Source organism: Catharus ustulatus, chromosome 29 (genome assembly GCF_009819885.2).
Source record: "Catharus ustulatus isolate bCatUst1 chromosome 29, bCatUst1.pri.v2, whole genome shotgun sequence".
Taxonomy (NCBI): domain Eukaryota; kingdom Metazoa; phylum Chordata; class Aves; order Passeriformes; family Turdidae; genus Catharus; species Catharus ustulatus.
Window position 1 is genome coordinate 3,432,959 of NC_046249.1, and position 27,979 is coordinate 3,460,937.

Genomic DNA, 27,979 nt, shown 5'->3' on the forward strand with positions numbered 1-27,979 from the left:
AGGTGGGAATTGTATCTCCCCCCAGGACAGTGACTCTTAGGAGTTTGAGCACAGCTGAGCATACAGGTAAGAACCAGATCCCTAAGGAAGCACTGCGCTCCTGAGGGAGGTGATGGAGATGTGGGGATTGCACCTCCTCCCACGGGATGGATAACACCACATCCAGCCCCACAGCTACAGCACAGGACTAGAGAGAGGAGGGTTTGACTCAAAGTGGGTTATTTTTCATGGATATTAGCCAGAACATATGGAAAGTTTAGGAACATGAAGTAACAAAGTGCTGGAGTGTGACACAGGCAGGGCATCAGTGAGGGCCTGACAGCCTCAGGCCGTGGGGCTCCAGCCTGGCACCCAGGGGCCGGAGGGGCCAGACCCCCTCCCATGGCTCCACGGAAACAGGGACACGCACTGCCAGCCCAGAGTCTGTGAAAAGTCAAAGTTAAATAAAATGAGGCAGCTGGAATTACATGAGAAGGGAAAATCAGAAGCAAAACAGGCACAATAAAGAGGAGGAAGATCAGGAGTGAAGGATACAGAAGAATTTATTGAAAGCACAAGTACAGACTGGGCACCAACTGCTTCTACAATCTCAACAGGAAATAATGGAGCTACAGAAAGGTACAAAGGTTGTTATAAAATAGTTTTAATTTCATTTCTTTTTGCATTACAAACATTCTTTGAAAGAGGCAATGGAATTCTGATGGTGTGTACACTTCCCCTCCCCACCCACCTTCCACAATACTGAACCTGGAATTGCTGTTATCAAAATATACAATACATCTGGTCACCATAAAAAACTGGGTTTTGCTGCCCCTCATGTCTTACAACAGGTATAAAAAAATTATAAATATGTACACCCTTAGTTACTCACATTCTTTACATGCAAACACAGGATCCGAAGGGAGCACCCACTGTGCTGGGGGCCCTGGTTACCCCAAATCCATCCATGATTTGCACGGGACACCCGAGTGTCCCGGCTGGGGCCCAGCCCCGGGAGCCTCCCCAGGGCTGGGGAGGGTGATGGGGGGCACTGACCAGTTACCCCAGTGCTGCTGTGCTGGGCAGGCTGGGTGCCCTGTGGGAGGAGTGGGTGTTTCACTAGGGAGGGGACCCCCCAGCTGTGCCCTGGCAGATCTGCAGGGGCAGATTCTGGCTCCAGGACAGCTCACCCAGATTTAGAGGTACCCAAAAGTGATGCTGTCACCACGGGTCTTGCCCTCCTCAGGGGTACCCAGCATGCCACAGCCCCAGCTGGACCCTCACTCGGACCTCACATGCTTCTCCAGCATAATTCATATCCTTGAGAGTCCAGGGAGGAACTACAGAAAGTTAAGACTTTTCCAAACACTCAGTGCTAGGCAAGTCAAGAGCTCCCACACTAAGCAAGGAAATCAGAACTTGCAACACTAAGACAAAAAACAAACTTTGGTCCACAATTTGCAGAAAAACCCTGAAAAAAAGTACAAGATTCTTGTTATTTTGCATCCGAACAGGTTGCAGGTTAGAGGGAAATGTAAGGCAACATCGGATCACACGGAATAGAAGGCAGAATGGCCCGGGAAAGAGTTGTAAGCCAGAAAAAAAAAAACCAAAAATTGTTTTATCATTGGGAAAAACTGATTTGCTGCATTCTACTTTTAATAAATTCCCTTCCTAGAACAACATCTTGGCTTATAGGTTCAAAAGGTAAAAAAATCTTTAGCCTGGGTCCTTTTCCTTCCATTTCCGAGCTGTTTGTGCTCATTCTCTCACACCCTCGGCTCTGCTCATCCTCAGCCACGACCTCAGCCTGGAAACTACTCCTGCCCTACAGCTTCAATTACAAAACAAAGAAAATAAAGTACAGTATACACGGGTAATACCACAAAGGAGTAAATTTAGATTACGTTTATACCATCTTATCATTCTATAAAAGGTACTTAAACTATTTCTTTTGCATATAAAGAGATTAGAATATTTGGTCAACTGGAAATATTGCTAGGCACAGAGGACAGCAACGGCATCAAAGTATAATACAAGGATTCAAACAAAAGCTCAAATGCTGAAGACATGCTCTAAGAACGACGGCGGAGCTACAGCAGCCTCGTTAATCTCCAATTAGGGGCACAAAGGTACCTCTTGCAGGCACCCTTCTAATTGTGGGGTATTCCAAGGATTCTCCAAATCCTAGCCAAGCATTTAGGTATATACACACACAATTTCAACAAACTCTGATTCATCTTCACAAGTGTCCCACAGCGGCTCTTTCGTCCCTCGCCACTGCTCTGCAAGGGCAGAGCCTGCGGCTCGCTCCTGACACTGGAATGTGATTTGGCCTTGGGAACGCTTCCCCACCCAGACCTTTGCTCAGCCACAAAGGCTCTCAAGGTAACTCCCACCTCAATTTGCAGGTGGCAATGACCTACGAGCAGACTGGGAAGTGGCACAGGGCACACGTGGAGATCGAGACACACGTGGGGCAGCTGGGAACGACTGGCCCAAGTCACAGCCCAAAATTTTCTTTATCCACTCTGCCAGCTCCCCTGGCTGATCGTCAGCCAGAGCCGCTCCCCCGCTCAGCTCTCCCCATCCCCTCCCTGCAGCTCGGATGTTTTCCCCAAAGAAGTAGAAGGTTTAAGGCACAGGATAGCAGGTGCACAGGTAAGGTGGGATCAATGCAACCGAGTGTTGTGCTGGGCGGGTTGGGAGCTCCTGGTCACCACAATCCTGACTCCAAGGCGCTACAGTGAATTCACACAGTGGTTTTAGGTCTTTCAAGGCATGGATGGGTAAGGAAATTAAAAAAGGCATCAATGTGAAACCTGATAAAACTTCTTGGGATCTGCTTTTTGGGGGAGGAGGAGCAGGAGGGGAGGGGAATTTCCCAGAGCAGGTTCCATAGTGTAAACTTGAACTTGTGATTTTTTTATTGGAACAGTCAAGATTGTTACCCATCACCGCAAGGTTAGCAAGAGGAATTAATTTTCTTTTTTTTTTTTAAAAACCGGTAAACTGATTTCTCTTTAAAAAAATAAAATCTCTGGTCTTTTAAGGTCACTTCAGCTGCATTTTTAAAGTGGCTTTTTTTTTTTTCTGGAATGATGGAAGTTGAAACCCTGGTGTCCAGCCTTTTAAAGTCAAGGCTGAACTCCAGAGGTTTTAAGTCAAGTCCATTTTAACTCAGGCCTTCCCAAGCTCTAAATGGTGGACTTGGAAAAGGAAACACGCAGGTGATGGTTCTCCCCCAGGTCATGATTGTGGAGGTCAATGAGGGACTGAATGGCTTCTTCCACAGAGCTCATCTGGATCAGAGCCATTTTACGGTCCTTCCTGACAAGACACAAGTTTCAGGCATGTTCAGTTCCATTGCAGGAGCTTCCCCAACTTGACCCAAGTTCTTCCCTCCAGCAGAGAATTAACCCCCCAGGTTTCTGCAGCACTCACTATTTAGAGGAGTATCTCTCTGGCAAGCACATGCAAGTCTACAAGCCCACTCAGTGCTCAACCCAAGGTTACTCAGGAATCCTTTATTCAGGAGTCAAGCACTGTTAGCAAAGATTCTGCTCACCTTTGACTGGAACCAAGTACTTCCACCCTTCCCATATGAAAAGCCCAGAGTGAGGAGAGGACATAACACAAAACACTTACTGGAAGAATTTGAATCCTTTGACTATCCCACCATTGCTTGAAAATAACAACTTAAGGTCTTCTTCAGTTACTGAAGGTCTGAAACAAAATATTTTCCCAGTCAAACAGATGTTGACAGACCAAGGTAATCTCAAAACACTCAGAGACTTTTCTAAATTCCCTACCAGCAGCCTCATGGCATGGCAAGACAATGGAACAGGGAGCTGGGTGAGCTCTCCTGACAGCAACACAGAGCTGCCCTTACACTGAGGCTTCAAACACTTCAATACTCAGACAAACAGGAACTCTCCCTGTGGATACTTACGGAATATTGGACAGATGAAGAGTGGCAGAAGGGGGAAAGATGTTCTGGAAATTTTTGGAGCCTGGTTTCTTGAAACGATGTAGAGGAGAAGTGCCATAGTCCTTGGTCAGGCCATGGTCCTCCTGGTTCTCACGGGGCAGCTGCACTGTCTGGTGCTTGGACAGCGTGATACGGATCGGCTTCCCATGGAGCTTCTGCCCATTCAAGTGGCTCATGGCTGCAAGGGGAGGACAGACCTGACTGCAGGGTACTTCAGTTTTGTCCAGACATGAATTCAAGGCCAGAATTCCACTGCTCTCACAAACACCACACCCTGCAGGGTCCTTCAGCCTCACTGCGTTCTTTGCCTGCTTCCCTCTCACACCCACGAGCCACCCCCGCCCCACAGTCACACCCCACACAGCATGGACACATTTGGGTCTTCTGTTGGAAGAGAAGAAAGTGTCAATATTAAAGTTTTAACCACCCATTTTGTCCCTAACTGCCCGGAGTCTGATCCTGCCAAGCTTACCAAGCTGGGCCTGATTCCCATCGGCCATCTGAACCAGGGCATTATCTTTCTTTTTAAATAAAATCTTCACCCTCTGCACATCACCATAGACTCCTTCAAAGAGGGAGGAAACAACAACAGTCTTAGGTAGGGAAACAAAAATTCAACTTAACATTAGCTAATCAATCCAACAGCAAAAACATCCATTCCCAACCAGAACTGATCTCATTCCAACCATGGCTACATATTCTGCTCTAATTAAGGGAATTCTTATATAGCAGAATAATAATGGAACAATACATTAAAGAAAAGACATTGGGTTTCAGCAAAAAGCCAAAATCTTACTGCCAGAAGACTGGACAATTTTGCATGCTCTCACAATTTAAAACTCTTACTAAAGACATGCAAAGCAATAACCCATGCAGAACTGAACCAAAACCAAAGGCAAACTAAAATTAAACAGCAAACTAAGTAAACAATGTAAAACCAAAATTACGCATTCAAAAAAAAAATAAAATAAAGGCAAACTGCAAACTGTACATTTCTGAAGTATCAAAAAGTAATCTCAAATAAATGAAAAACAAGGTAATAAAAAGTGTGAATAATAACATACCGAAAAGAATAAAGAGGCATTGGGGTGTAACTCTCTTTAGAGAACAGCAGAGCAAGGCAGCGGAGGGACAGGGAAGAGGTAAGGAATCGAAGGGGAGAGCGAGGTTGCACAAATCGTCCACAACGAGGAAGGGCAGAGTCCCCGCAGGAAATGGCGAAATTGGTTGATGGATGATGAAGTTTTCAAGATGGTTAATATTGAAGGGCAGGTTGGTTTCCGAAGAGCAGGGTTTGTTTTATTTTTTTTTTTTTTTGGAAGGGGAATGTTTTTATTTTTTTGTTTCAAGCAACAACAGGAAGCAGAAGTACCGTGCAGTCAGTTGGCAAAGAAATTCCGGATCGGGGGAAGAAAAAAAATTCAGGGATGGGGAGAAAAGAAAAAAGTAGCAAAAAACACAGGTCAGTAAATACATAAGGAATATGTAGTGTTCCATCAGTCAGATTTATAGAATTCTACATACAATAACTTGCTTACAGAAACAGTTAATAGGTTTTACCTAGTGGAACACAATGATAAAGAAAAGGCATTTTTACTTCAGATATACAAAGGAGCAAGAGACAGTATCCCCCCAGAGTGACTTCCATAGGCTGCAACAACCAATTAAACTGCAATGACATTCCCTAAAATTTGACTGCAAGTATTTTCTCTCTTTACAATTAACAACTTCATGGACCAAATCACAGCTTCATTTGCTGCTCTGGGGTCAGAAACTGCAGGAAGCAATCCATGCCATAATACTTGGCTGGAAAGAAACAAGGAATGTCCACCTTGGATACCAACCACTGCTTTAAACAACCAGATCATGTGGATGAGCAGTTGTACTGCCACAAATCCCACTCCAAGGTCTGCTGGAAGCACTCAGATACAGGAGCTGGTACAGGAGTTTGTACAGGACTGTTCCCTTCCTGCTCTGTGGCCTGACCTCACTGTGCAGAAACCCAAAGTACTGGGTCACCACAAGCTGAGATGTGCGGACTGCTCCCACTCTTGTGGAAGAAAAAATGGAGCCATTTCAGCTTCCAGGAATCCCACTCAGGAAAATCCCATGGCAGAGCAGTCACTCCAGGCAATACTGTCTCTCTACTAACTGGTTGTGGCACAGGTAAGTTTCTACAACACTGATTATACAGGCAGTAGAAAAAGTTTCATGTCTGTTAGTTCACAGCTTCAGTCCAAGTCCCAAAGTCTCTCTAGCCCAAAGACAAGCTGGATGGAGAGTGAAGAGCTCCTCAAAAAAAAAAAAAAAACAAACAAAACCACAGGGCATGAAATAACTGCTTGCTCCTGCCTAAACAGAGTTGTGAGAAATCTGAGAGGTGCAGCACTGCCCCTTGTCCTGCCACTGCCATCCAGGCACCCAACAGCTTCCTGGGAGTAGGCACTTGGAGCATCACACTGGTCAGGATTAATGATGCCAGAGATTATCAGGACTTATAGTGGAACAAGCCAGAGATGAGAGTCCCTGGAATGGCAGAGCAGTTTGCAGGCAGCACGAGCAGCAAATCCCAGAACTGATCCACAGCACCTGCTATTATTTCATGCCCTGGAGAAAACAGCAATGACAGGTAAGAGCAGTCTGAAACATGATCCAATTGGTTCATCTCATTAAGAGTTAAACGTTTTGATCATTCATCACATCCAGGCTTCCTCTTTGATCCAAAGAGGTTTTGTGGTGACTCTGCCATCACTGGTAAGTTTTACAGCTTTGCAAAGTGCTATGAACGTGTGTGCACAGTCCCACCAGTTACAGCTCCTCAGCAGAGCCTCATCACTCTGCTGAACACCAGAGGTTCTACACTTTCAATCCAACCAGATCCAGGGGCTGACTGAAGGAAAATCCAAGCCCCCCATATCCAATTCCCTTATGGTGCTGTCTTTCATTAAACAAGGTTTTTGATCAAATATTACTTGCTTTAGTTTTAGAGAAACCCAAATATTTCAACTCACTCAGTTAAGTAGAATTGAAAATGTAAACTGTGAGCTGTTAAGGGGTTTAGCTAAGGAAAAACTTCCAGGAATCCTGGAAGGGGGAAATGTGCAAGCACATGGCAGAGGAAATACTGCACAGGTACAAGGTCAAGCTAGCAGGGATCCAGACACTACATAGAAAGAGCAAAGGTCAGCATGAAGCCTCTCTGTAGTTCTGAATTAATGTATTAAAAACTACAACATGCCAAGGAAAAGGAATGGACATGGCTATTCTGTGACCCAATGACACTATTCCATGGGAATGGTGGGGAGACTCCACACAGAAGAGGGAGGAAGGGACAGGCATTGTAGTCTCTGGGGGACAAGAGCAGGCAGGCAGCATCCTTGGCTTTGAACCAAGGAAGAGCAATTTCAATTTGAGATGGACTTTCCCATTTCCCTTCAGCAACTAGAGTACTGCTCTGCCCTGCACCTGGGGCTGTCAGAGCACGGCAGCGGCTGCTCTAGTGGTGCCGCTTCCTTTGGATACAGCAGGATTTCACTTTCAATGAATTTCAGCCCAATCTGTGTTCAGAAAGTGAAAGTAGAGATAACAGGAAGGAGAGAGAAAAAATAAAAAGTAAAGTTAGGACTGCACTAACCTCTGGGATCAGATTGCTAACCAGCAGCACGGAGTGCCCTGTCCCAGACAGGCCGGGAATGGCAATCCGTCCTGCTGCAGCCGCCGCAGCTGCTGCTGGAATAGCCAGAGGAGCTAGTGCTCCAGGAACACTTGGAACTGTCAGGCCTGGAAATTAAAGAATATTAACCAGTAAAGATTTATCAGCATGTACTCTAGTGTATTTGCTGCACCAGAAGGGAGAACAGCACACCCTCTGAACCATGTGTGGCATCATTCCCAGTAGTGCCCATGTAATCCTAAGGGCAACAGGAGCCTCCACTTCTGGTGCTGCAGGAAATGTTCTGGTTTCTAACAGGATTTGCTCTTGCAGTGCCTGGTGCTGAGCAGGTGCCTCAGCACTCTCGTGCATGTTTCACAAGCAGCGGATGAGCACAAAGCCTCAGCTCTGCTGTGCAGGGCAGGTATCACACACGGGGCGTGGGGAGGGTCCAACCAGGGCATGCACAATGTGTTCTCACCACACATGCAACCACCAGGTAACCCTGTGCCACCATCACCCAGCTCTCCTGAGTGGGAACCACTGCAGCTGCATTTACAGGCATTCCTAGACAGCTCCCAGAAACAGCTGGCACCTCTGTACCAGCCCTTCAAGGGCAGGAGCTCTAGAGACAACTGCTAGTGATCAATTCCATGGATTACTCCCCAAAGCAGCCCTGCTTGTTTTCTCAGCAGGGCTGGATGTTACCAAAACAGCAACGCCTCAACAGCCCACTCAGTGCTTGTTTGTCATATGCAAGGAAATTTCATCATGTTCCTAGAAAGTCAACATGGCTTGGAATGCTTAAAACCCCAAAAAGGCTTGTTTAGGCTGGCACTCCTGCAAGGATGTTCAGCACCTCCAGTTTTTCAGACCCATGGTTACTTCTGGAAGCAGCAATGATCTTTTACCTACAGCATGAGCTGTGAACTTCAACAAGCAACTGTCCCAGCACATGGAATCAGTGGCATGATTAAATACCAGCTTGCTCAAATTGTTTAAGAAAAAAATTGACAGATTCCTTGCTCTGACCACATTTACAGTTGTTAAATAGAGGTCCCAACCTCTGTAATGACATGAGGAAATTTAAAGCACAAAAACTTTTATCTCCTCACTACCTCCTGATATTATTTCAAAGTCTGCCTTTACTGTTGCTCCCATCCTGCTTTATGCATTTTATTCCCATCACCAGGACATTGCCCAGAGGTGCTGCAGCTGCACACAGCACTCCCAGCTGAGCTGATGTCCTGGAACACCAGTCCCTTCCATGTCCAAATACCAGCATTTAGAATTTACATGGCTAACCCAAACAAAAATAGCACTACTATGCTTTAAAAGATGAAGATGTTTCAGCAATAAAAAACCTACATAAAATATCAGCTTGTGAAATACAGTACCTGTAGCCTGAGGAATGGCAAAAGTAGGAGGAAAACCTGCTCCAGCATATGGAGGAGAGATTATTCCTGGGGCACCTGGGAAAGACACACACATTATAAAAAGATGCCAAACAGCAGGAAAACTCTCAACCTCACAGAACCACATAATATTCTGAGTTGGAAGAGACCAACAAGGATTATCAAGTCCAGCTCCTGGCCCTACACAGGACAGACCCAACAATCCCACCATGTGCCCTGGGGTGTTGTCCAAATGCTTCCCCCAACTCTGTCAAGCTTGGTGTTGTGATCACTGCCCTAGGAAACCTGTTCAGTGCCCAGTCACCCTCTGGGAGAAGAACTTTTTCCTAATATCTAACCTATATCTCCCTAAACTCTGCTAAGTTTCTCCTTCAACAGAAATATCTACTTGAAAGCTAAACCCAAAAACACAACCAGCAATTCAAAAATGCCTCTCGCATAACAATGGACTCTCAGAGATCACCAAAACAATTCCTGGGCAAACACCAGGTGGCACCAGAGGCATCGACCACTGGAACTGACTCGGGATTTGGCACTAAATTGATCCTCAATGATCCCCAAATGTTTGCCTTAGTTACATTCTATTCCAACATTTTGACCAAACACACCAGGATGACATCCCCTTCCCTTTTCCTGACACACTGTCCCAAATGATTGCGCTTGAGATTGTTAAAAAAATCACCAACAAGGGTATAAGCAAAAGTCATATTTAATGTTAAACTAAAGCACAACAATTGGGAAGTTTCACTCTACTTAACCAAACAAAATCCAGGCAATCAAAACAGAAATGGATTGAAGTCTACCTTGGTGTATGTGCATGTAGAAACTGTAAACAAGGATGAAAAGGAATGTGGCCTAAAGTGAATTTGGCCTTAACAACACTCAAGCTTAACATTCCTTTGACTTCTATCTAAATTTAGAGCTTACCTTTAACAATCTAACAGAGAAATAACACTTAACAGTATTTAGCCTAAATTAAAACTATAACTTGACCTAACTTCCAGATTTGCTATATATATGCAAAGGGTGTGCACAGAGCTAGAAACAGTCAGTGCATGATAAGGCACCTTTGGAAAAATGTCCCTCAGAAAGAGCCGAACCCAGGTGGTTTTTGCAAGGACAAGGCCTAACAAGCACTTCTCAGAGCACAGTGCAGAATGAAAAGTGGGGGGTGCGAGTGGGGGAGTTCACCATGACACACACACACATCACTCGGCTTTGTCCTGTTCCCACTTCCTGAACACTCACCAAAAGCAGCTGCCATGGTCTGGTCCAGGGTGGGCTGGTTGTCCCCAGAGGGCAGGTCTGGGCGGGTGTAGTCTCTGCTCTTGTCGTTGTTGTACTTTACATTGAGACTCGTGAGCTTGGAGAAGTCGATGCGCAGTGTGCAGCAGGCGTTGTAGATGTTCTGTCCATCCAGAGACTGTGAGAAACAAAACCAGCCCTCACCCAAATGCTTTCACACCGAGCTCACAGCAATTGCTCTCCACAGAGAAGTGTTAGGGCATCCCATGGCTCCACCTGCGAACAGGTGTCTGCTGTGGAGACAGCTCTGCTCCATTCTGCCCCTCTGGCAGCCTCCAAGCTGCATATGGGAGCAATTCCCTCCCATTCTGCTCTGTCCTTGGGGTAAAGCTAGTGTTAGCCCACCCTGAGCTTGGATTAAACAAGGCAAACCCAAGTGAGAGTAACCCAGGTATGCAGCACTCACCAGTTTGGCATGCTGAGCACTCATGGGGTCACCATATTGCAACAGGGCCTGAAACTGGTGGTTCTTTGTGAATGTGATGATTTTCAAGACTGCTCCAAATTTGGAAAAGATCTGCAAGATAATAATATTTGCATATCTTGTTATCACATTTCCAGTGAGATAATTTCATATTGATCTCTTACTACAAGCAAAAACAAAAGTCATCCCTTCAGCCTGTCAGCCTGTAATTGCAGCACTGAAGGTTTTAAATGTGGGCATTGCTTGACTGGCATCAAGGCATCAGCCTAGAACACACCAGAGTGACTGAACTGCTCCCTAAGCACAGTTTGCTTATTCTGGGTTATTAAACAGGAATATTCACAAACACCTTCATGACCTCGATCTCTTCCAGGAATTTCAGTAATTCTTAAATGCAGTCAAGCTTGCATTTTAAACATGAACATTAAGCAATCACAGCAGACAGAGGGAAGTTTCCAAAATGGCCACTGCCTAAACAGCTCCTGGACACTGTATGTGTTTCCCAGGCCCCAGCACAAGGATGAGGAGCAGCTACTTTTGCTACAACCTAAAGATAACCTGAAGAACTGTAATCACTCCAATAAAGTAGACCTGGAAATTAAAATCATTCAAGAGTGGGGGATGAAAACTAGCAGCATTTCCTCCAGAGAAATCTGACAGCTCTGTTCAGAACTCACACTGTACAAACACAAACCACAGACTTAGCAACTACAGCAACACACCAGCTGCCTCCAGGACAATCAAGCAGTTGTGGTGAAGTGTCTTACCTGGTGCAGAACATCTAGAGTGACAGGGTAGAAGAGATTCTCCACAATGATCCTCAGGACAGGGCTCTGGCCAGCCATCGCCATCCCTGCATCGACGGCCGCAGCTGTGGCGGCCAGCGCCACAGCCCCAGCCTGCACCTGGGTCACGGCTTGCAGAGCTGCTTGGGCACGCTGCAGGATAAAAAAAAACCTGTTAGACCCACACTTCTGCTTCCGAAAAACAGTCAGTTCTTCTTGAGCTCCCTCCTCTCTGCCTGTTGGATTCAGCAGTGAGCAGAACAGTGATGTGCTGCTCCAAGGGTTGGGGTACGTTTTAGACAGGGTCAATAAAGACCACCCCAACCAGTAAGGGCAATGCAAAAATACAAACACAATCAACTGAGCAGCACCTATGCTATGGCAAAACCTTGCTCAGCATAAACTGATGCTGAAAAATTATCCTATTTTTTTAGAAAAAGGGAAAAACAGGGCTCTTCTGAAGTCATCTCCAGAATCCTAGACAAGCCGACAAGACTGAAAACTGATGCACATTTGCCACAGGGATCCAGAAGTGAGAAGTGCCTGGGGTTTTGCAGAGCCCCCTAACACACAAAACACTCGTGTTCCAGCTGTGACAGGTACCCAACAGCAGCATTTCATCTGCATAGTCAGCTCAAAAACTGAGAGCAGACAAAGGCAGACTGGCAGCCACCCCTGACAAAGAGCCACAACACTTGAATTGCTTTCCTGTCCTAAAAGGTTGCCAAAAGGGGCTGAGCTGAAACTAGGAACTTTTTCCCCTCTGCAGAGTGTGTGGTGCAGAGACCCTTGAGGGCTCAGAGCCTTGAGACCTGCTGGATTCAGGTGCTGCCACCTCAAAGCTGCACCTACCAGTACCAGGCTGCGCTCTACCACATATGAGTTCTGCCCCATCAGGGCTGCACTTGATAGAAATGTTTTAAGCATTAGAAACAAACATCCTAAAGCACTAGATGTTACACAAGTCCATGGATCTCAAGCCAGCAGCACAGATCTGGCTCTGTCCCCCCTCCCTGTGATGACAATGCAGAGAACAAACTGACTGCTTGGTTTGGAGAGCTGTCTGTCTTCAGCTCCTTGTGGTTGGAGAACTGGATGTAGATGGGCTGGCTCCGGAGCACCGGAGTGACTGTGGTGTAGTAGTTCACCATGGTGTTGGCTGTCTCCTCTGTGTTCATCTCTATGAAAGCCTGGGAAGTGAAACCCAACATGGACATGTCACACCAGGACAGCACCAGCTCACCCCAAACCTCCAGGTGAGCTGTAACAGGATTGGGTTTTCACAATTGCATTTATAAATGTGTTTTTGTACACAGAACTGTTTAAAAAATCCAACTGTAAGTAGAACAAATAAGGATCTTCCCTCTCCAGACTGATTTAATGCCCTGCTTCAGTCTTACCCTAAGATCTCCATGCTATGTGTTCTCATATTTAAGTGTCTGCAAGCACATAAAAATAGAGCAACAATCCAGACTCATCACTTCTATCCAAGGCAGGAAGCCCCCTCTGTGCTCCACTCCCTTAGGGGCTTCTCTCCCTCAGAAGAGAAATGTAAGGGATTGTAGTAAGTCACTGCAGTATGCACTTGCATATAATCACAGCATGTAAAGTATCAGAGGCACCTTTTCATAATTAAGATTAAAGACATTATTTTAAGCAATGATTAAAGTCGGCTTGCTTTTTTACTCCTTAATTTGCAAGACAATTTTAAGTACCAAATTAGTGCACACCTCCTGCATTACCCAAGAGTACTTCAGCCATACCCAGCTCATTTACTAGATCTGTAAAGGTGTCCTCAATATGCCATGTTACACCATGGTAACTCAGCTGTCAAGCAAGCCTGAATGAAAAAGGCCAACTCATGGCACTGCTGTTCAAATAATCCCTGGCCTGCAATTTCCAAACCAGGCCTAACACTAATTATAAGTGACAACCTGTAATTATGGACTGAGCTCCTTCTGCAGCCTGAAAATGGTATTTTCTACAGCTCATGGGATAATCACAGAAAAGTAAAATAAGAACATGCAGAAGTTATTGACTTGTAACACACGGCACTTGTTTAAATGACTTGGAGCTGGTTTCCTGATGACAAACTTATCGAGCCTTTGACACAACCCATGCTTTCAGTAATGGAGACAATACCTGGTTTTTTCCTTTCAACATCAGAAGATTGGTGACCTTGCCAAAGGGTAAGCCCAAAGAAATGACCTCTGCCTCCGTGACGTCACTGGGGAGCTTGCGGACGTGGATTACTCTGGATGGGACACCAGCACTTCTGTTATCGCCTTTGAACTTTTTGCTGTCGTTTCCATTAGCTGTAAGAAGCAAGAGTTACTGTTGTTGAGAAGAGTCTGGAAGAAGAAACACACACTTCCCACTGCTGACACACAGATTCTGCTCCCCAGCCACTATTACAGAGAAATTCCATAGTCTAAGTTAACTTGAGTCTGAAGACACGTGGTTTTACTCTTTTTTCCCCCAAAATTACATGATGGGAGCGACACAGCCAAATGCCACTGCGATGGAATTGATTCTCCAGTGGCCATTTCCTAGTTTGTGTAAAGCACACACCTACCCACCCATATTTTTAGTGCTGGTCCGAGCCACTAACCCCAGATTGGTGCTTTATTCCTTCCCACCTGGCCTAGTGCTGTTGGCAGATGTTTATTATTATTATTATTCAGCACCATCCCACAAAAGGCTTGCTTAGTACTAAAAATGAAGAGATTTTAAAATTATGACTAAGAAGGTAAATCCAGGCCTCCTCACAGCACTTATAAATTGCTGTGCTTGTTTCCATGCAATATTACCTGCAGAAGGAGAGTTGCTGCTCATGATAAAGGGTCCGTTAGTAGTAACACAAGGAGAGAAAAGCTCCTCAGCTGCCCGCTGGAAGAGAAGAGATGACAGGTAAATGGACAGCATTTTACTCAATTCTATCCAGGCACTCCTAAAGCAGAACTGAGAAAACTGGAGAGGAGTTGAATACAAATGTAAGTGAAAACATAGTGACAGTGGGCAGTGAAGCTCACCTCCATGAATTAAATATCAGTCAGATCCAGTTTGGTAATGGAGCAGCACTATCCAGTATCTCTTTTCAGCTCAGCATTTGGGATCTCAGGGCTGGAGTGTTGCTGAGTTGTGTGAAGCCACTACACACAGTGCTGTGCACCAACAGGCACCTTCTCCTGTCATACGTGGCAAAACAGGTTTCTGACTACTCCCATCCCACAAAATTTTCATTCTGGAGCTGCCAAAACTGTTCGGGAATGACTCGGCAGTTATGAATCAAAGTTGTGCATTTTGTGCCCCATTCCTGGAACTGCTCATGCCCAGGCTGGACAGAGCTTGGAGCACCCTGATTTGGTAGAAGGCATTTTCTGATACAGCATTCCCTGTAAAGTCACCTAAATCACCTCAACTGACCAGGACTGGTCTAACCCAAGTAGTAGGTACAAAAAAACACTACTAAGACAAACCCAAACATGCCTATGAATGACTGCCTAGCACAATCTATACTTGCATACACACATTACAATCAGCACAACTTAATTTCAAGTAAATTACATGGAAGACTTCAAACTCCATTGTAAACTGTGAAAAAACACGATACCACAGATCTAACACACAAGAGCACTTTCTCATCATTTCTTACACTACTCTTCTGCAGAGGCGCCGCACTAAAAGGTTTTTATCAACAGAAAAAAAGCTCAGAGTTCATCCCTGCCTTAGCAGCTCCCACCCACCTCAATGGAAACGTACCCCACTCCACACCATGGCACCAGAAACCCTTATCTTCCACACGCCCTGTATCTGGTGGCACCTGCAGAAACAGGAGCTGTGCAACAACAAAAGCTCTGTGCACTCCCCCAGCAGACAGGCTGGGAAAGTAGGTCACCGAGAGCCCCAGAACACCCAGCTACAGACACACGGTTCGGCTTTTTTTCTTTCCCCCTCAAATCTTGAATTTCTCGTTTGACTACTCACTGCCAGCTCTTCAAAGAGGCTTCAAGGACTTTGATGTCCCGAAGATGAGAATTAGGCCAGGTTCCAAACTGTGGTTCATGAGCTGCTGCTGGTCACCTGCAAGCACTGACCAGCTCCCACCAAGGCTCTGGGCTCGGCCTGGCGCAGTCATTAGGAATGGGCCTTTTAACAGCTGTTCTAATTAGCACTTCGATTCCTGAGTGCAGCAAGAGGCAAGCTGGGCTGGGAGGCTATTAGACTGTGATCCCATCCTTTGATGACTCAAATTAAGGCATAATTCCAAGGCTAGAAAAAATCCTCTGGTCTGCTGTAAGAACACTCTTGTGCCTGCACTGCTGCTGCCACTCCAGGTATGGCTTTCTGTGCCACAGCCTGGATACACCTGGCAGCTACTGACAAGAACCACTCACCAAAGCACAGCCCTACCCACATAATCAGGTGCTTCTGGCTTCATGAAAGCCATTGCATCAGGCCTTAACGGGATTTGAATGCTTTAAAACATCTTCAATATTAACTTGTAAAATTCTGCACATCCTGAACTCCAGCTCTTTCATTACAAATTGGTGTGTCTGTGCAAACATAGAGGGCAGCTCCTGCAATCCATCATGGAAATGCTGGGAGAATGAGCCACATATTTGGCTCTCATGGAGGCAACACTAGGAAACTATAAACTGGAAAAACAAGCATTTATACCATTATGGAAAGAATTTAGCTTTCCTAATGGCTTGTTTAAAATAAACATTTTCTTGCGTATTTGAGAATTTCCTCACAGGCAGGGATGACAAGGATGTCACTGAAGCCAGGCTCCACATGTCCATGTCTCTTTAAGGAGAGCAGTTTCCAATCCACTCCCCTCTTATCTTGGAGACAGCCTGTGCTGCCCACTGCGACCAGAGCCGGGAGGCAGAGGGGGGATGATTGTTCAACATCAAAAGCAGCAGCAGTCAATTTGTAAGCTTCCCAGCTGGAAGTACATGCAAACGAGGAGGGAAGACTGCCATGGTTGGAAAAGGGCAGTTATTCCAAAGTCTTTTCTCTACACAAGGATGTTTACAGACAGTACATGTAGCACTGTGCAGTCACACTGAAGCCATTCCCCACGTCCAGTGCAGGAGCAGCTGCTGAAGTGTGAGAGGAGCAGACCCAGTGGTCCAAGGAGCCTCAGTGGTCACACTGTGCTGCCATGGCCATGCTGCACAGGCCAGTCCCCAGCACAAGGAGGCTGCACGAACCAGGACTTTTCATCTGCTCTTCCGCCGTTCTTGTTAGTGCTGGTATCAGATAACCACAGGAAATAGTTGCTTTTTTGGAACAACCAAACTCGAGGCATACTGAAACCCAGTTCTCTATGATCATGCCCACAGAAATGTGCACTCAGCAGCCTCCATCAACTCTGTCCTGACACTGCAGGGATCTTTCCAGACTCTTTTCTGTCTTTTCTTTCTGCACATGTTAGAAACACAGAAGAGTTTCTTCTAAATCATGGTATAAATTCAAATGTTTCATACCAAGTACCCAATTCAGCAGAGGCAGAGGAACCAAAGCAAGCCTGGTTGGTTGAACAGGTTTAAAAGAGTTTCTCACCAACAGCCACTGGGGCTTTTGAATTATACTGGGAAACACAGTAGAAAAGTTACTGATTCTGAAGTTTTATAGAATGTAATTTAGGTTTAAAGCAGAACAAACCCAGCCAAAGGCTGTGGGGGTGCTTGGTGCTCACCCATATCCACCACAGCACTGCTCTCCCTGTTGCACTCTGAGCAGTTCAGGGAGGCCCAGCTGCACTTCAAGACATAATTCTCCAACCCCCAGCTCCCATCCCTGCTCACAGAGGCAATAATTACACTGACATTTCTGCTCAGCCATTCCTTCACAGCTGGTATTTTTATGACAAGATGAACAGAAGCCACAGTACACTCGCAGCACATCAAATTCTTCATTTGAACTAACAAATCTCCTCTTCCTGATGACTGTAAACAACCACCACTTCTGGAGTTACACAGCCAGACCCTACCTAGAGCAGAGCAGGGCTGTTTCCACCACCCAAATCCCCAGTCAGCAGCACACTGGCACCAGGGAAACCCCGCTGGGATGGGTTTCCATGCCAGCAGCCTCCTCTGGCCTGATGCTCCTGGCTACAGAAGGCCCCTTGCCCAAGCTGCACTAATTTAATCACACACCGTGCTCCAGGCAGCCCTGCTGCCAACAATTCCCTCATTCTCTTTTCAGATTCAGGGAGAGGCAGGCTGCTGCAAGGTACAGCATAACATTTCATATCTCCCCCAGTTGTATTTTTGACCATGCCCCAAACTCTAAGCCTTGCCTTGCTATAAAATTTTAACAAGTAAAGCCAAGAATTTTTAGTCTGTCCAAGGGTTTCACAGCTTAAAAAGCAACAGCTCATTTGCATACACTACATACTGCCTCACTGCCAGGATTTTACCTGGCTTACAATACTTTGGAATGAGGCCAGAGATTGTCTCAGCTTTCATCAGCACACCTAGAAGTGCTACAGAAATTCCCAGCTGCCCTATATAATCCTTTATCTACTTAAGATCCAGCACTTACTTTAAATGGATTACAGTAAGTCAACTGCATCCTGCCTGTGCAAAAAGGCTGGAAACAAACAAACTAAGCCACCATAAAAGTATTCAAGTCAAACAGATGATATTAATCAACTTTCAGGCAGAAAGCACAACTAAAGCAAAGGCAAAAACCATGTGGGAAGGACAATGACCCAAGAGGCCAGAAGTCACAGGCTGGTCAAGCTCAAGATGTACAAAAAGTTGTTTCTCTCCATGGCTCACTGAGGAAGCCCTACAGAACAGCAGGACTGTCTCTGGATGTGGAGCACCTTACACTGCTCTGACAGACTTGAGAGAGCAGTACTTTGAGAGGGAAAAGGCGGATTTTGGAGGCAAGCAGGTCACCAGCTAACAGGCACTTACAGAAAGCAAAGCAGGGAACAGCAGTACCTGGAAACCCCCTCTGAAAAGAAATCAAAGGAAACCTGTCCTGCAAGAAGCCAGAGCACATGGGCATCATTGTTCTTCACTTTCCCTACACTTGGAAAAATATTGCAGAGCCAATAAAAGACCACTGTAATATTTCTAAAAAAAAAAATGACTCGGACCACTGAGCTAACAAAAACCCTCTGCTCTGATCAAAGAGGGAAGAAAATGCCTCTGAGCACAGGAGGAGCAAGTGGCTCATGAGGGGCTGTCCAAGGTCAGTCCCAGAGGGACGCAGGAATGCTCTGATCCTTCAGTTCACAGCTCAAATCTCTGTGAAGAAACTATTAAGAGAAATCCAGTCTGATGACATCATCATCACACTCATGTTACATTCCAACATTTTTTGCTGAGAGATTCGAGATTCAAGAATGGAACTAAATTTAAACTACTAGGAAGGATGCCAGTTTTCCTTGCCTTCCACCAAAGACTCATGTCCAGCACAGCTCACTCTTGTTTCCCCTCTATTCCCCTCTCCTGCCTCCAGCAGTCTTTAGTCACTTAAAGTAGTGTGAAAAACATTCCAATTTAGGTCACAAACAAACCATGAGTCAACTTTTTTTGTGAAACACTTCTGAAGAACACAGACACCTGCATCCCCAACAGCCCCCAACAGGAAGCTGGGAAGTTAAGGCCAACACAAAGCAACTTCAAGATTCCACAGTGTGACACTGCTCCCACTTCCCACTCATGCACTGGATACACAATTTATCATTTGATCAGAACGAAAGCAGGTGGGATCAATTTAGTTCATCATGGCTGATGTAACAATCCAAACACCAGAACACATATACCATTAATCAAATTAAGTCCAACCCAACAGTCAACAAATTCCATGGGCACAGTGGATCTGTGGCAGAAGCATCAGCCTATCTGGCAGGCACAGGGGACACTTATTTTCAACCCACGCTCTGCTCAGCCAACACCAGTCACCTGCCACTTCAGGCTTTTAAAACTGCTACAACCTCCCTCTTGCCTGGATAAGATTGAGGCTGATATCCCTAAAAAGCAGCCAATGGCAAACTCCCCACTGGGATCCCCAATGGCACACTGGGCACATGCACACTCTCGGCCCCTTTGAAGTCAGATGAGATGGTCAGAGCACGGCAGTTTCCTCCCACAGTACTGCTGCAAGTGCCAGCACCGTTTCTAGAGGCTGCAGACAGGCCCTGGAGTTCCTAAAAGCCACCAGACCCTCTAGTGCTGCACCTGCTCACCCCATGTGCTTTGGCAATGAGCTGTATTAGAGCTCGAGCATACACCAGCCTCACAGCAAAGCCGGATCCTCAACCCAACCATCCACCACCCCCCCAACTTTCTTTCTCAGTCTTTGCTACTATGGAGACACCCTGCGAAACAAACCTGCCCTTTGAGCAAATAGAAGGTGTGGCCAGTTTAAATAGCCCAAAATTCCTAAACTCCAAGTGCTGCAGCAATGCAGTCATGCTGGCTCGGTAGGGCAGCACACGCCCAGGCTTTACGATCCACCGCTCCCAAGCTGAAACTTAACTACTCTGTCAACCTTGAGTTTCCAAGTCATTGCCATGGAGCAGAGAGGCCTTGGCAAAGCTCAACAGAAATCCTATCAGGGAGAAATAGCACTGGGTGAGTCACTCCAGGAACACAGAGCTCATGGAAGGACATTTCTGCCCCACCTGTCAGGGGGCCAGTGGAACACACGGGTTTAGCAGCAACTTTCCAGGCAGCACAACTGTACCTGAACTGTGGCTGTGCAGAGGCTGCACCACAAACGGGATGGCTCAAACACTGCTCAGCTGAGCACAGCACACAATGTGTTCTCACAGGAGGCTAGAAAGATTTGTACCAGAGTCACGGGAATGTGCAATTAAATAACACTTCCTCTTCTTGTTGGACAACAAATGTGGCAATAGCACATCTGTGTTTTCCAGTCTGACAGTACCTGAAGCAGATGTCAGAGACCAGAGTCCATCCTTACAACTTAATGTGCAGCTGAGTGAGCTCACATGTATTAAATATTCTCCTCCTTTTTTTAAAATCATCACAGACTGAGGTCAAAGCAGGCCTGAAACCCTGTCTTTTCTAAAACCATTTTATGAACCGATATATGGCTTGAAGACCCAGGTGTATAAAGCAGCATGCAGCACTCTCAGGTGAGATGGAGCTGTTTGGCACACCCAGGTGACCTGATGCCACCCAACAGCCACTGCCATCCCTGTCCCCTGCCACCAACATGTGGCTCCCATGTGTGCTCAGGCCTGATGGGGAGGCCACAAGAGCCAGCTTGTTGCAGCCTCTAACTAAAGCCATAGGAGGGGACTGGAATTTCCTCACAACATTCTTGGCCCACTGCCTGAAGCCATAATTACTGTTCCCATGGCAAAGATCCTGGCTTCACCACAAATCAGTTCTATGCAGTCAGCCTGTATCACACTCCAGCAAAGCCTGTTTTAAAAATTAACTTTTCAAACGCCACACAACTGCACTTTTGGTTTCTGGAAGAGAAATCTATCAAGCAGAGCTTGACTTAGCCAAGAAACTATGGGATTATTCAGCACCTAAACTATTCTGAGACTTTTCCAATCACCAAAATGCAATTTCACTTAAAAAACAGCGACGTGTCACAGTTCATCCTCTCTCCAGTCCTGCTCAGAGTGTGAAGGAACAGTGATATGCAGGGAAATTAAACAAAGGACAGGGAGATATCACAGAGACATTGATCAGACTACTTGCAAGAGGCAACTACAGGGTCAAAGAGCACCTCAGAGCTCAAACACCATGCCTCCATCTTAGGACCATACTTTCTTCCCCTTCAGACAGCAGTGAAATTATGGGAAGAAGTCTTAAATCGTATGTTTCTGATCTGCAGGACATTCCAGAAGGCTGTGCATCAGGAACCCCCACACCAGAACAGCAATGAGCTTCCTAAACAAATTCCCACACTTTAAACTGAGGAGCCTGGAATGGCTACTACAATTACACTTGATTAAAAACAAGATCACTGGGCAGTACAGTACTCAGAAGAACACCTGAGGGCTTCTTAAGTTAAAGAAACTGAATTTAATTAAAACCTCAAAAAAATTAGTAAGTGGGTATAAATACTCTTGATATGTAAATTAAGGATGTGAGAAAAAAATGCAAGCAGCCTGCCTCTTAAAGCAATAATGTTAGCAAACTGAAAAAAACTGACTTTCATAAAGTTCTCAACTTCCAAGTTAAGCTCAGCATTCACAGCACAAAGACACCAAGAGGCCACTGGGAGTTTGCTGTGACACACTGCTCAGCAGTGGTTTGAGTCACAGGCCTGAGCCAGCTTTGGGACATTCCAGTCACAGTATCAGATCATGGACACAGTTACTGGGGGCTCAGTAGCATGTCACAAGCTGACAGATTTTGGGGACTGTCATCTTCCAACACCCTAACAAATTCTACCTTCTGTGCACACACACATCAGGCATGAGTAAATTTACATCTCAGAATAAAAACAGTTGTCCAGCTCAGGTCTCCATGTGTGATTTGGTAGTTCAGGCAGGAAACTCATGAGCACAGGTGACAGAATGGACACCTCAGTCTGTGCTGGATCCCAGGAGCAGGGGAAGCTGTCTGACCCAGGCAGAGGACGGGAGAACAGCGGCAGCTTCACTTTGCTCTCAGATATGCACAGACTCCAATTTGCCTACAGAAACCCACAACACATTTCACCCAAGCACTAACGAAGGGAATTCTATTACAAGAGCTACACCTGCATATTCAATGACTTGAACACAATCAGATAACATGGCTACAGCAAAAAATCAGTTGAAAGCTTACCTTTAGCAAGATGATTCAGCTTTCCTGCTTGCTTTTGCCACTCTTGAAATTTAGATTCAACTTTCTTTAAACCTGCCTTGTCTGACTTGACAAGAAACCTCATGTTCCATGCACCATTTAGTGTCACCACTCCCTACCTGCTGTCCTACTGGCACAGCTGTGGGTACGATGCTGTCCCCCTTTTCAGAGGGGATTGCTCCCAGACCTCATCTGACTGGAACCAGGGTCTGGAATCCCCCGACATGGGAGCAATGAGGCTGGCAATATCACACCCCAAAACTCCAAGCTTCACTTTAGTCTACAACAACAGTTTCCAGAGCTGCTTGGTTAAGTTTAGCTATGTAGAAGCACTTCTAAAAGTTACAAATTACACATTGTTTAAAACCAGGAGACCTTAACCTACATTTACCAGCAGAAGCTGCACCAAACTGCTCTAGGGATGCCTTGGTCCACCTTTGATAATGGCTATGAACTGTTAACCAACCTTATTGTCCAGGCTCAAGCCTCTCCTCCTCGCATCCGATGGCAAACTGAGCTCCTTGCAGCAGGCAGCATTTCTACCCGAACCAGAGACTATCATTAATTCAAATTTGAGATTCCCACAGGAGAAGTAGGAGTGACCTTTCCCCCACAGCTGTTAGAGCCCCTACAGACCCCTGAAGCACTGCCAGGCTGTCTGTGCTTAACACAGTTCATTCTGTGCTTCCAACACAAAGCTCTGCTGGCCAACCACACTTTGTGTGATGCTCCTACCCCACTCTGTAGGGCTGCTGGTGCTCTCAGTGCACCAGTTCTGCTCCACATCAGTCCCATCCCACATCATCATTTCCTTGGCCCTTCCAAGAGGCCACTTGTGGCTCTCGGTCTCTGGCAGTTTTTTGTCACTGCCTCCCACATGCCACTCCGCCACATCACCAGCAGCCAACACACAAACAGGGTTGAGTTCACCGCAGTCCTGACCCCAGAGTTACAACACTGACCAAATCAAACCCTAACCCTTCAGCCCACCCTGCCCTGCACATTCGAGTTCGGCGTTTTCACGGCACCGATCCCGTGAACGCGATTCCTGTTGCCACCGCGGCCGATAAGGAGCCTCCTGTCAGCACTTTGAGTTTAGGGCTAAGGCTGCCCTTTCCAAACCTGAGGGCAAAGGTCATATTTACTGTACTCACAGGAGATAAAAATCAGCTGCTAAACCCTCCCTTTTGTGGCACAAGGATTTTTTTTACACATACAACTGAGCAAGAATTCACACAAACAAAGGAAATGGAGTTCTCCAAAGGAAAGGACCAGTTTCTTCATGGAGAAGCACTGTCTAGCACACAAGTAACAAGCACGGCTTGACATTTTAGCAGGGGAAAGGGCTGCTTCTAAATGCAATAAAGTTGATCATCAATGCCTAAATGACAAGAGCTAAAGGCTGAGCCATATTATAAGTTTTAAATGCACATGAAACTGAATTACCTTCTGGTGAAAACCAATTTACATGGTACCAGAAATAACCCTTTACAGCTGAAGATCTACATTTGGTGAAGCTAAAACTAGGTCAGATGCTGAGCAGTGTAAAAAGAGAGAAAAAGTGAGAAGTGCCTACCTTTGTACCAACTGTTATATCTTGGACAATGCTGTAGAAAAAAGAAAGAAAAGGATTAAAAAAGTTAGATAGGTTTGCCACAAAAATCCAGCATAGTTTACAGTAGTAAGAAAAAAGCAAGTCAAAGTGCACAGTTGTCTTTGCAGGTGAGCCAAGGACAGTTTATACAAAGAAAAATTATTAGATGGTGATGGTGGAGACCCAAGACCCAGCAATGCCAGAAAACTGCAGCTCTCCCACTCCCTATGGCAGCACCTGCTCCTCCTGCAAGGGTACGGGGTGGGGGTGAACCCCCCTGAGCCCAGGGATGGGACCTCAACTCTGACCACACCGAAAGGAAAAGCATCACGAGTCAGCTCTGTCACCAACATCCCCCTCCGAGGTTCCTGTCCCTGACACCCACAGAGTCCCTGCAGAGCTGCACGGCTGCAGAGTTCTGGTGGTCCCAGGGACAGAGCATGGCTGTGGCTCAGAGCAGGAGCCAGGGCTCACAGCAGCTCTCACACCATGCCAGCACTGCCAGAGCAGGGCCACACCAGCAGAGTGCCCCGAGGTCCAGGCAACCCCAGCTTAGGGTACACCCTACATAGGATTTCTCTATCAATTCTACAAAAAAAGCCATTATTAAACTCTGCCTTAGACACTTAAAACTCCTAAAATGAAAACTTTCTGATTAAGATGAAAAATAGCACCAGCTGTACTTTAAGTGATCCGCACCAGATCCCATCAGCACTGAACTCTCTATACCACAACACACACCTCTCCTTGCAGCAATGTCCACCAATGCAGTCAGAAGAACTCGCCCACAGCCTGGCATGTTGGACCCAGGTGATCTTCCAGAGCTTTAGAGCACCTCCATGTTAGTGTTTCATGGGAGTGCTCCAGACAGCCTAAGAATTCAGTTGTACCCTTGCACTGATGATTGTATTTTTTTGTAATAAATTCCAACCCCCTGTAAAGCAGCAACACAAAACAAGAGAGCACAAACGACCCCTTTGGACTGCCATGGACACAGCCCTGCCTGGTTCAACTCCTCTCAAAGAGCTGCCTGTAATTCCAGAGCACAGGATGCAGCAGTGGCCAGCTGACTGACCTGAAGCAGCTCCACAGAAGAAGGGCACACAGAGCAAGTAAGGCAGTCTTCCTTGAACCAGAAAATAAGAAACCTGAAGTACTCAAGAACCACTCCACATGATGATTTAATGCAAAAAAGCTAGCATTTATTAGTTCTTGTTTGCCTCCCCTCCTGCAACAACTCATAAGTTGCACCAAAGTCCTGTTCGGTGTCGTTAGGCCGCTCGAGTGTCCCCAGCTCCACAAACGAACCACAGCCCCAGCATGAGCCAGCTCAGCTCCTCACACTTCCTCTTCCTCCCAACCTGCCGTGTCATCATAACCCAGCACTGTGCAGCTGGAGCCACAGCCCGGTCCAACGGCTGCTGCGGAAGCCACGCGATAGTTCCGTATTTTCCAGGGAAGTCCTGGCTGTGTCTGACACCGCTCCCAGGGCTGCACACCCGCCGGGAGATGGGGTGGCTGCACTCGAGGGTCAGCTCTAACACGCTAATGAAACCCATCTGCATGGAGCAGTTCAAGGAACCAGCATCCCTAAACACAGCGCACATTCCACAGCTAACACATAAACACTAATCCAGGCATTTCCAGAACCTTAAAAAAAAAAACTACTGCCAACAAAGCACAATAAGAAAAGGGAATGCCCCACATTTCCCAAACTCTCGAACTTACCCCAGAGCAGTTTCTCCCACTTCCTGTTCCTCCTGTGGGCCTCTCACACAGGAAATGTTTTACATAAAGTGCCTTAGCAGGGGATGGCATTTAGAAGTATCCAACAGGAAGAGTCATTTTATTTGCCAAGAACTATCGATTCCTAGGATATCATTGTAGCCCAGTTGATAACACATTTCACAGGAAACAAGCTTCAACAGCACTTCAGAATTTTTATTCAAGAAACGTGCAACGTATTCCCAGTTCACACACCCCCTCAAGTAAATAATCCCAAGATTCCTTCTCCTGTCCTGCACATCAGCCTACAGGAGGGGATTAAAACTTTTCTTAGTTCCAAAAGAAGAGGCAATAAAGCCCTTGATAAAAACTGCTTTTCCCATAGAAAAATGGGATAATTCCTACGCAATAAGAGGAAAAAATAAGCAGCACCAGTAAAACCTCCAGGTCATTTTCCAAAGCAGGATTGCTCATACGGACTCCTCACATGTTTTAACAAAGCAACTTATTCAAAGGGGATCATTCGGGCACAGCTCAGGATCATTTTAGGGAGAAGGAGATGGGAGTAGCCTTGAGCCAGGGGCTACTCGCTGCCAACTCGGCAAGAACTTAAAACCATTTTCCGAAGCAGCTTTTGAAGTTTCAGCAGGAGACACTTTCACGGGGCAAAACAGATCCTGCACCGGAATTACCAAGATATGGGGGGTAACCGAGTCTCACGTGTTACACTACAACTTCTACATTCAAACAGCAACTACTTAAACATGCACAGAACATCCGTCTTCCCTAGAACTACAGCTGATAACAAACCGATTTTTACCACTAGAATGTGTGATCTCATGTGCTGAGAATTTGTTGGGTTTGGGTTTTTTTGGGTTTTTTTTAGTATCATTCAACACGATGAGCAACTGGTTAAAAGCAGTAGAGCGATCCCGGACTGCAAAAATTGTAAGATACAGAATTTTTATGAGTTTTAAGATGAAAACAACACTAAGACGCCACCTTTTCAGCGTGTAAAAAAGCCCAGACATGTGACTACGCCCAGACCAGTGTTCTGAGGCAGAAAGCGAAAAGGCACTAATTTGGGCTTCCCGTACGGCTCTGAGAAAACAAACTGCTTACTCGGAGGCCTTTAGAAATATTTTAACTACTGCGCGCTAGAAGAAACAAAAAACCACATCACTAAAATAAAAAAAAAAACCCCACGCCAGACAGGAGAAAAGAAACACGGAGAGCTCGTTTTCGAGAGAGATCGCCTGATAAAAACACGCGCTTTAGAGCGAACTCTGCCGCAGAGGGGCCCCGCCGGGCGGTGGTTAAAGAGGAATCGACGCTGCCCAAGATAAAAGTTGCGCTCTGGAAACTCCCCGAGCCCCAGCGCGTGGAGGGAAGTTTTCTTTCCCGGAGTTGCGCGGGACAACGGGAGCGGGGCCAGGCCCGCGGCCGTACCTGCGGCGCTCAGGTGAGGCGGCGATGGAGCCCTGCCCGCCCTCCTCCCGCCTGCGAAACTTGGGCGAGCGAAAACCGGTCACAAAAGGAACCCAGCGAGAGCACCCCCCCGCCCCCACTCGCGGAAGCGCCAGACAATGGGAGGGAGCGCGGCCGTGAATCACCGCCCGCCGCCCCGCCAGGTGCGCCCGCCCCGCCCCCGCGGAGCCGCGCCCGGGCCCCCCACCCGCCCCCGCGGCGCTCCCGGACCGCCACCCCCCGCCTGAGCCCGCCGCGTCTCCGTGAGCCCCCTCGAGCCAGCAGCCCCGGGGCTCCCCACGGGCGGGACCCCCGGAGCCCCTCCGGGCGGGACCCCTGAGCTCTCCGGGCGGGACCCCTGAGCTCTCCGCGGTCGGGACCCGCGGTGCGGCGGGAGCGCACGCGGGGCTGGCTCGCACGAGGCAGCGCACCGGGCCCGCCCCCGCTTCCCCCGCCGCTCGTGGGGAGGGGTACGTGGAAGCGGGGGCGGCCCCCACACGAGACCCCCCCGCCAGCCCCGGCCGCACCCGTGGGCCCCCCACAGGTATCGCCCCAGCCTCCGGCGCGGGTCCTCGACCCGGGCGCTCCCGCACCACGGGAGGGGTCCGGCAGCGCCGCTCGCGGCCCCAGCGCGGCGCCGGGCGGGACTCACCCGTCCATTGCACACGCAGACGACCCGTCGGGAGCGGAGTGGAGGCGCCGCAATAGCGGGACGAGCGAGACCGCTCCGTGTTATAGACTCACAAAATGGCGGCGCCGCCCGGCCCGCCTCGCCCGCGCCGGGGCTCCATTGGCCGGCGGAGCTGTCACCCTGACGGGGGGGCGGGGACCGCCCGC

The 27,979-nt window shown here is 47.2% G+C and overlaps 1 protein-coding gene across 2 annotated transcripts; it reads right to left on the bottom strand.

Moving 5' to 3' along the window:
- Window positions 1–524: 524 nt before the first annotated feature.
- Window positions 525–27,960, bottom strand: PTBP1 (polypyrimidine tract binding protein 1). Of its 2 annotated transcripts, XM_033082053.1 has the most exons (15): window positions 27,795–27,960; window positions 23,933–23,963; window positions 14,362–14,440; window positions 13,694–13,866; window positions 12,595–12,741; window positions 11,534–11,704; window positions 10,749–10,859; window positions 10,286–10,460; window positions 9,020–9,094; window positions 7,605–7,750; window positions 5,035–5,068; window positions 4,443–4,535; window positions 3,932–4,148; window positions 3,628–3,705; window positions 525–3,309 (listed from the first exon to the last, which is right to left on the bottom strand). In XM_033082053.1, the coding sequence occupies exons 1-15, from the start codon at window positions 27,800–27,802 to the stop codon at window positions 3,177–3,179; spliced, it is 1,671 nt and encodes a 556-aa protein (XP_032937944.1). In that variant the 5' UTR covers window positions 27,803–27,960; the 3' UTR covers window positions 525–3,176. The 2 variants fall into 2 exon arrangements, with proteins under 2 accessions (XP_032937944.1, XP_032937945.1); XM_033082054.1 differs by lacking the exon at window positions 23,933–23,963 and having other exon boundaries at window positions 27,795–27,917.
- Between the last annotated feature and the right edge of the window lie 19 nt (window positions 27,961–27,979).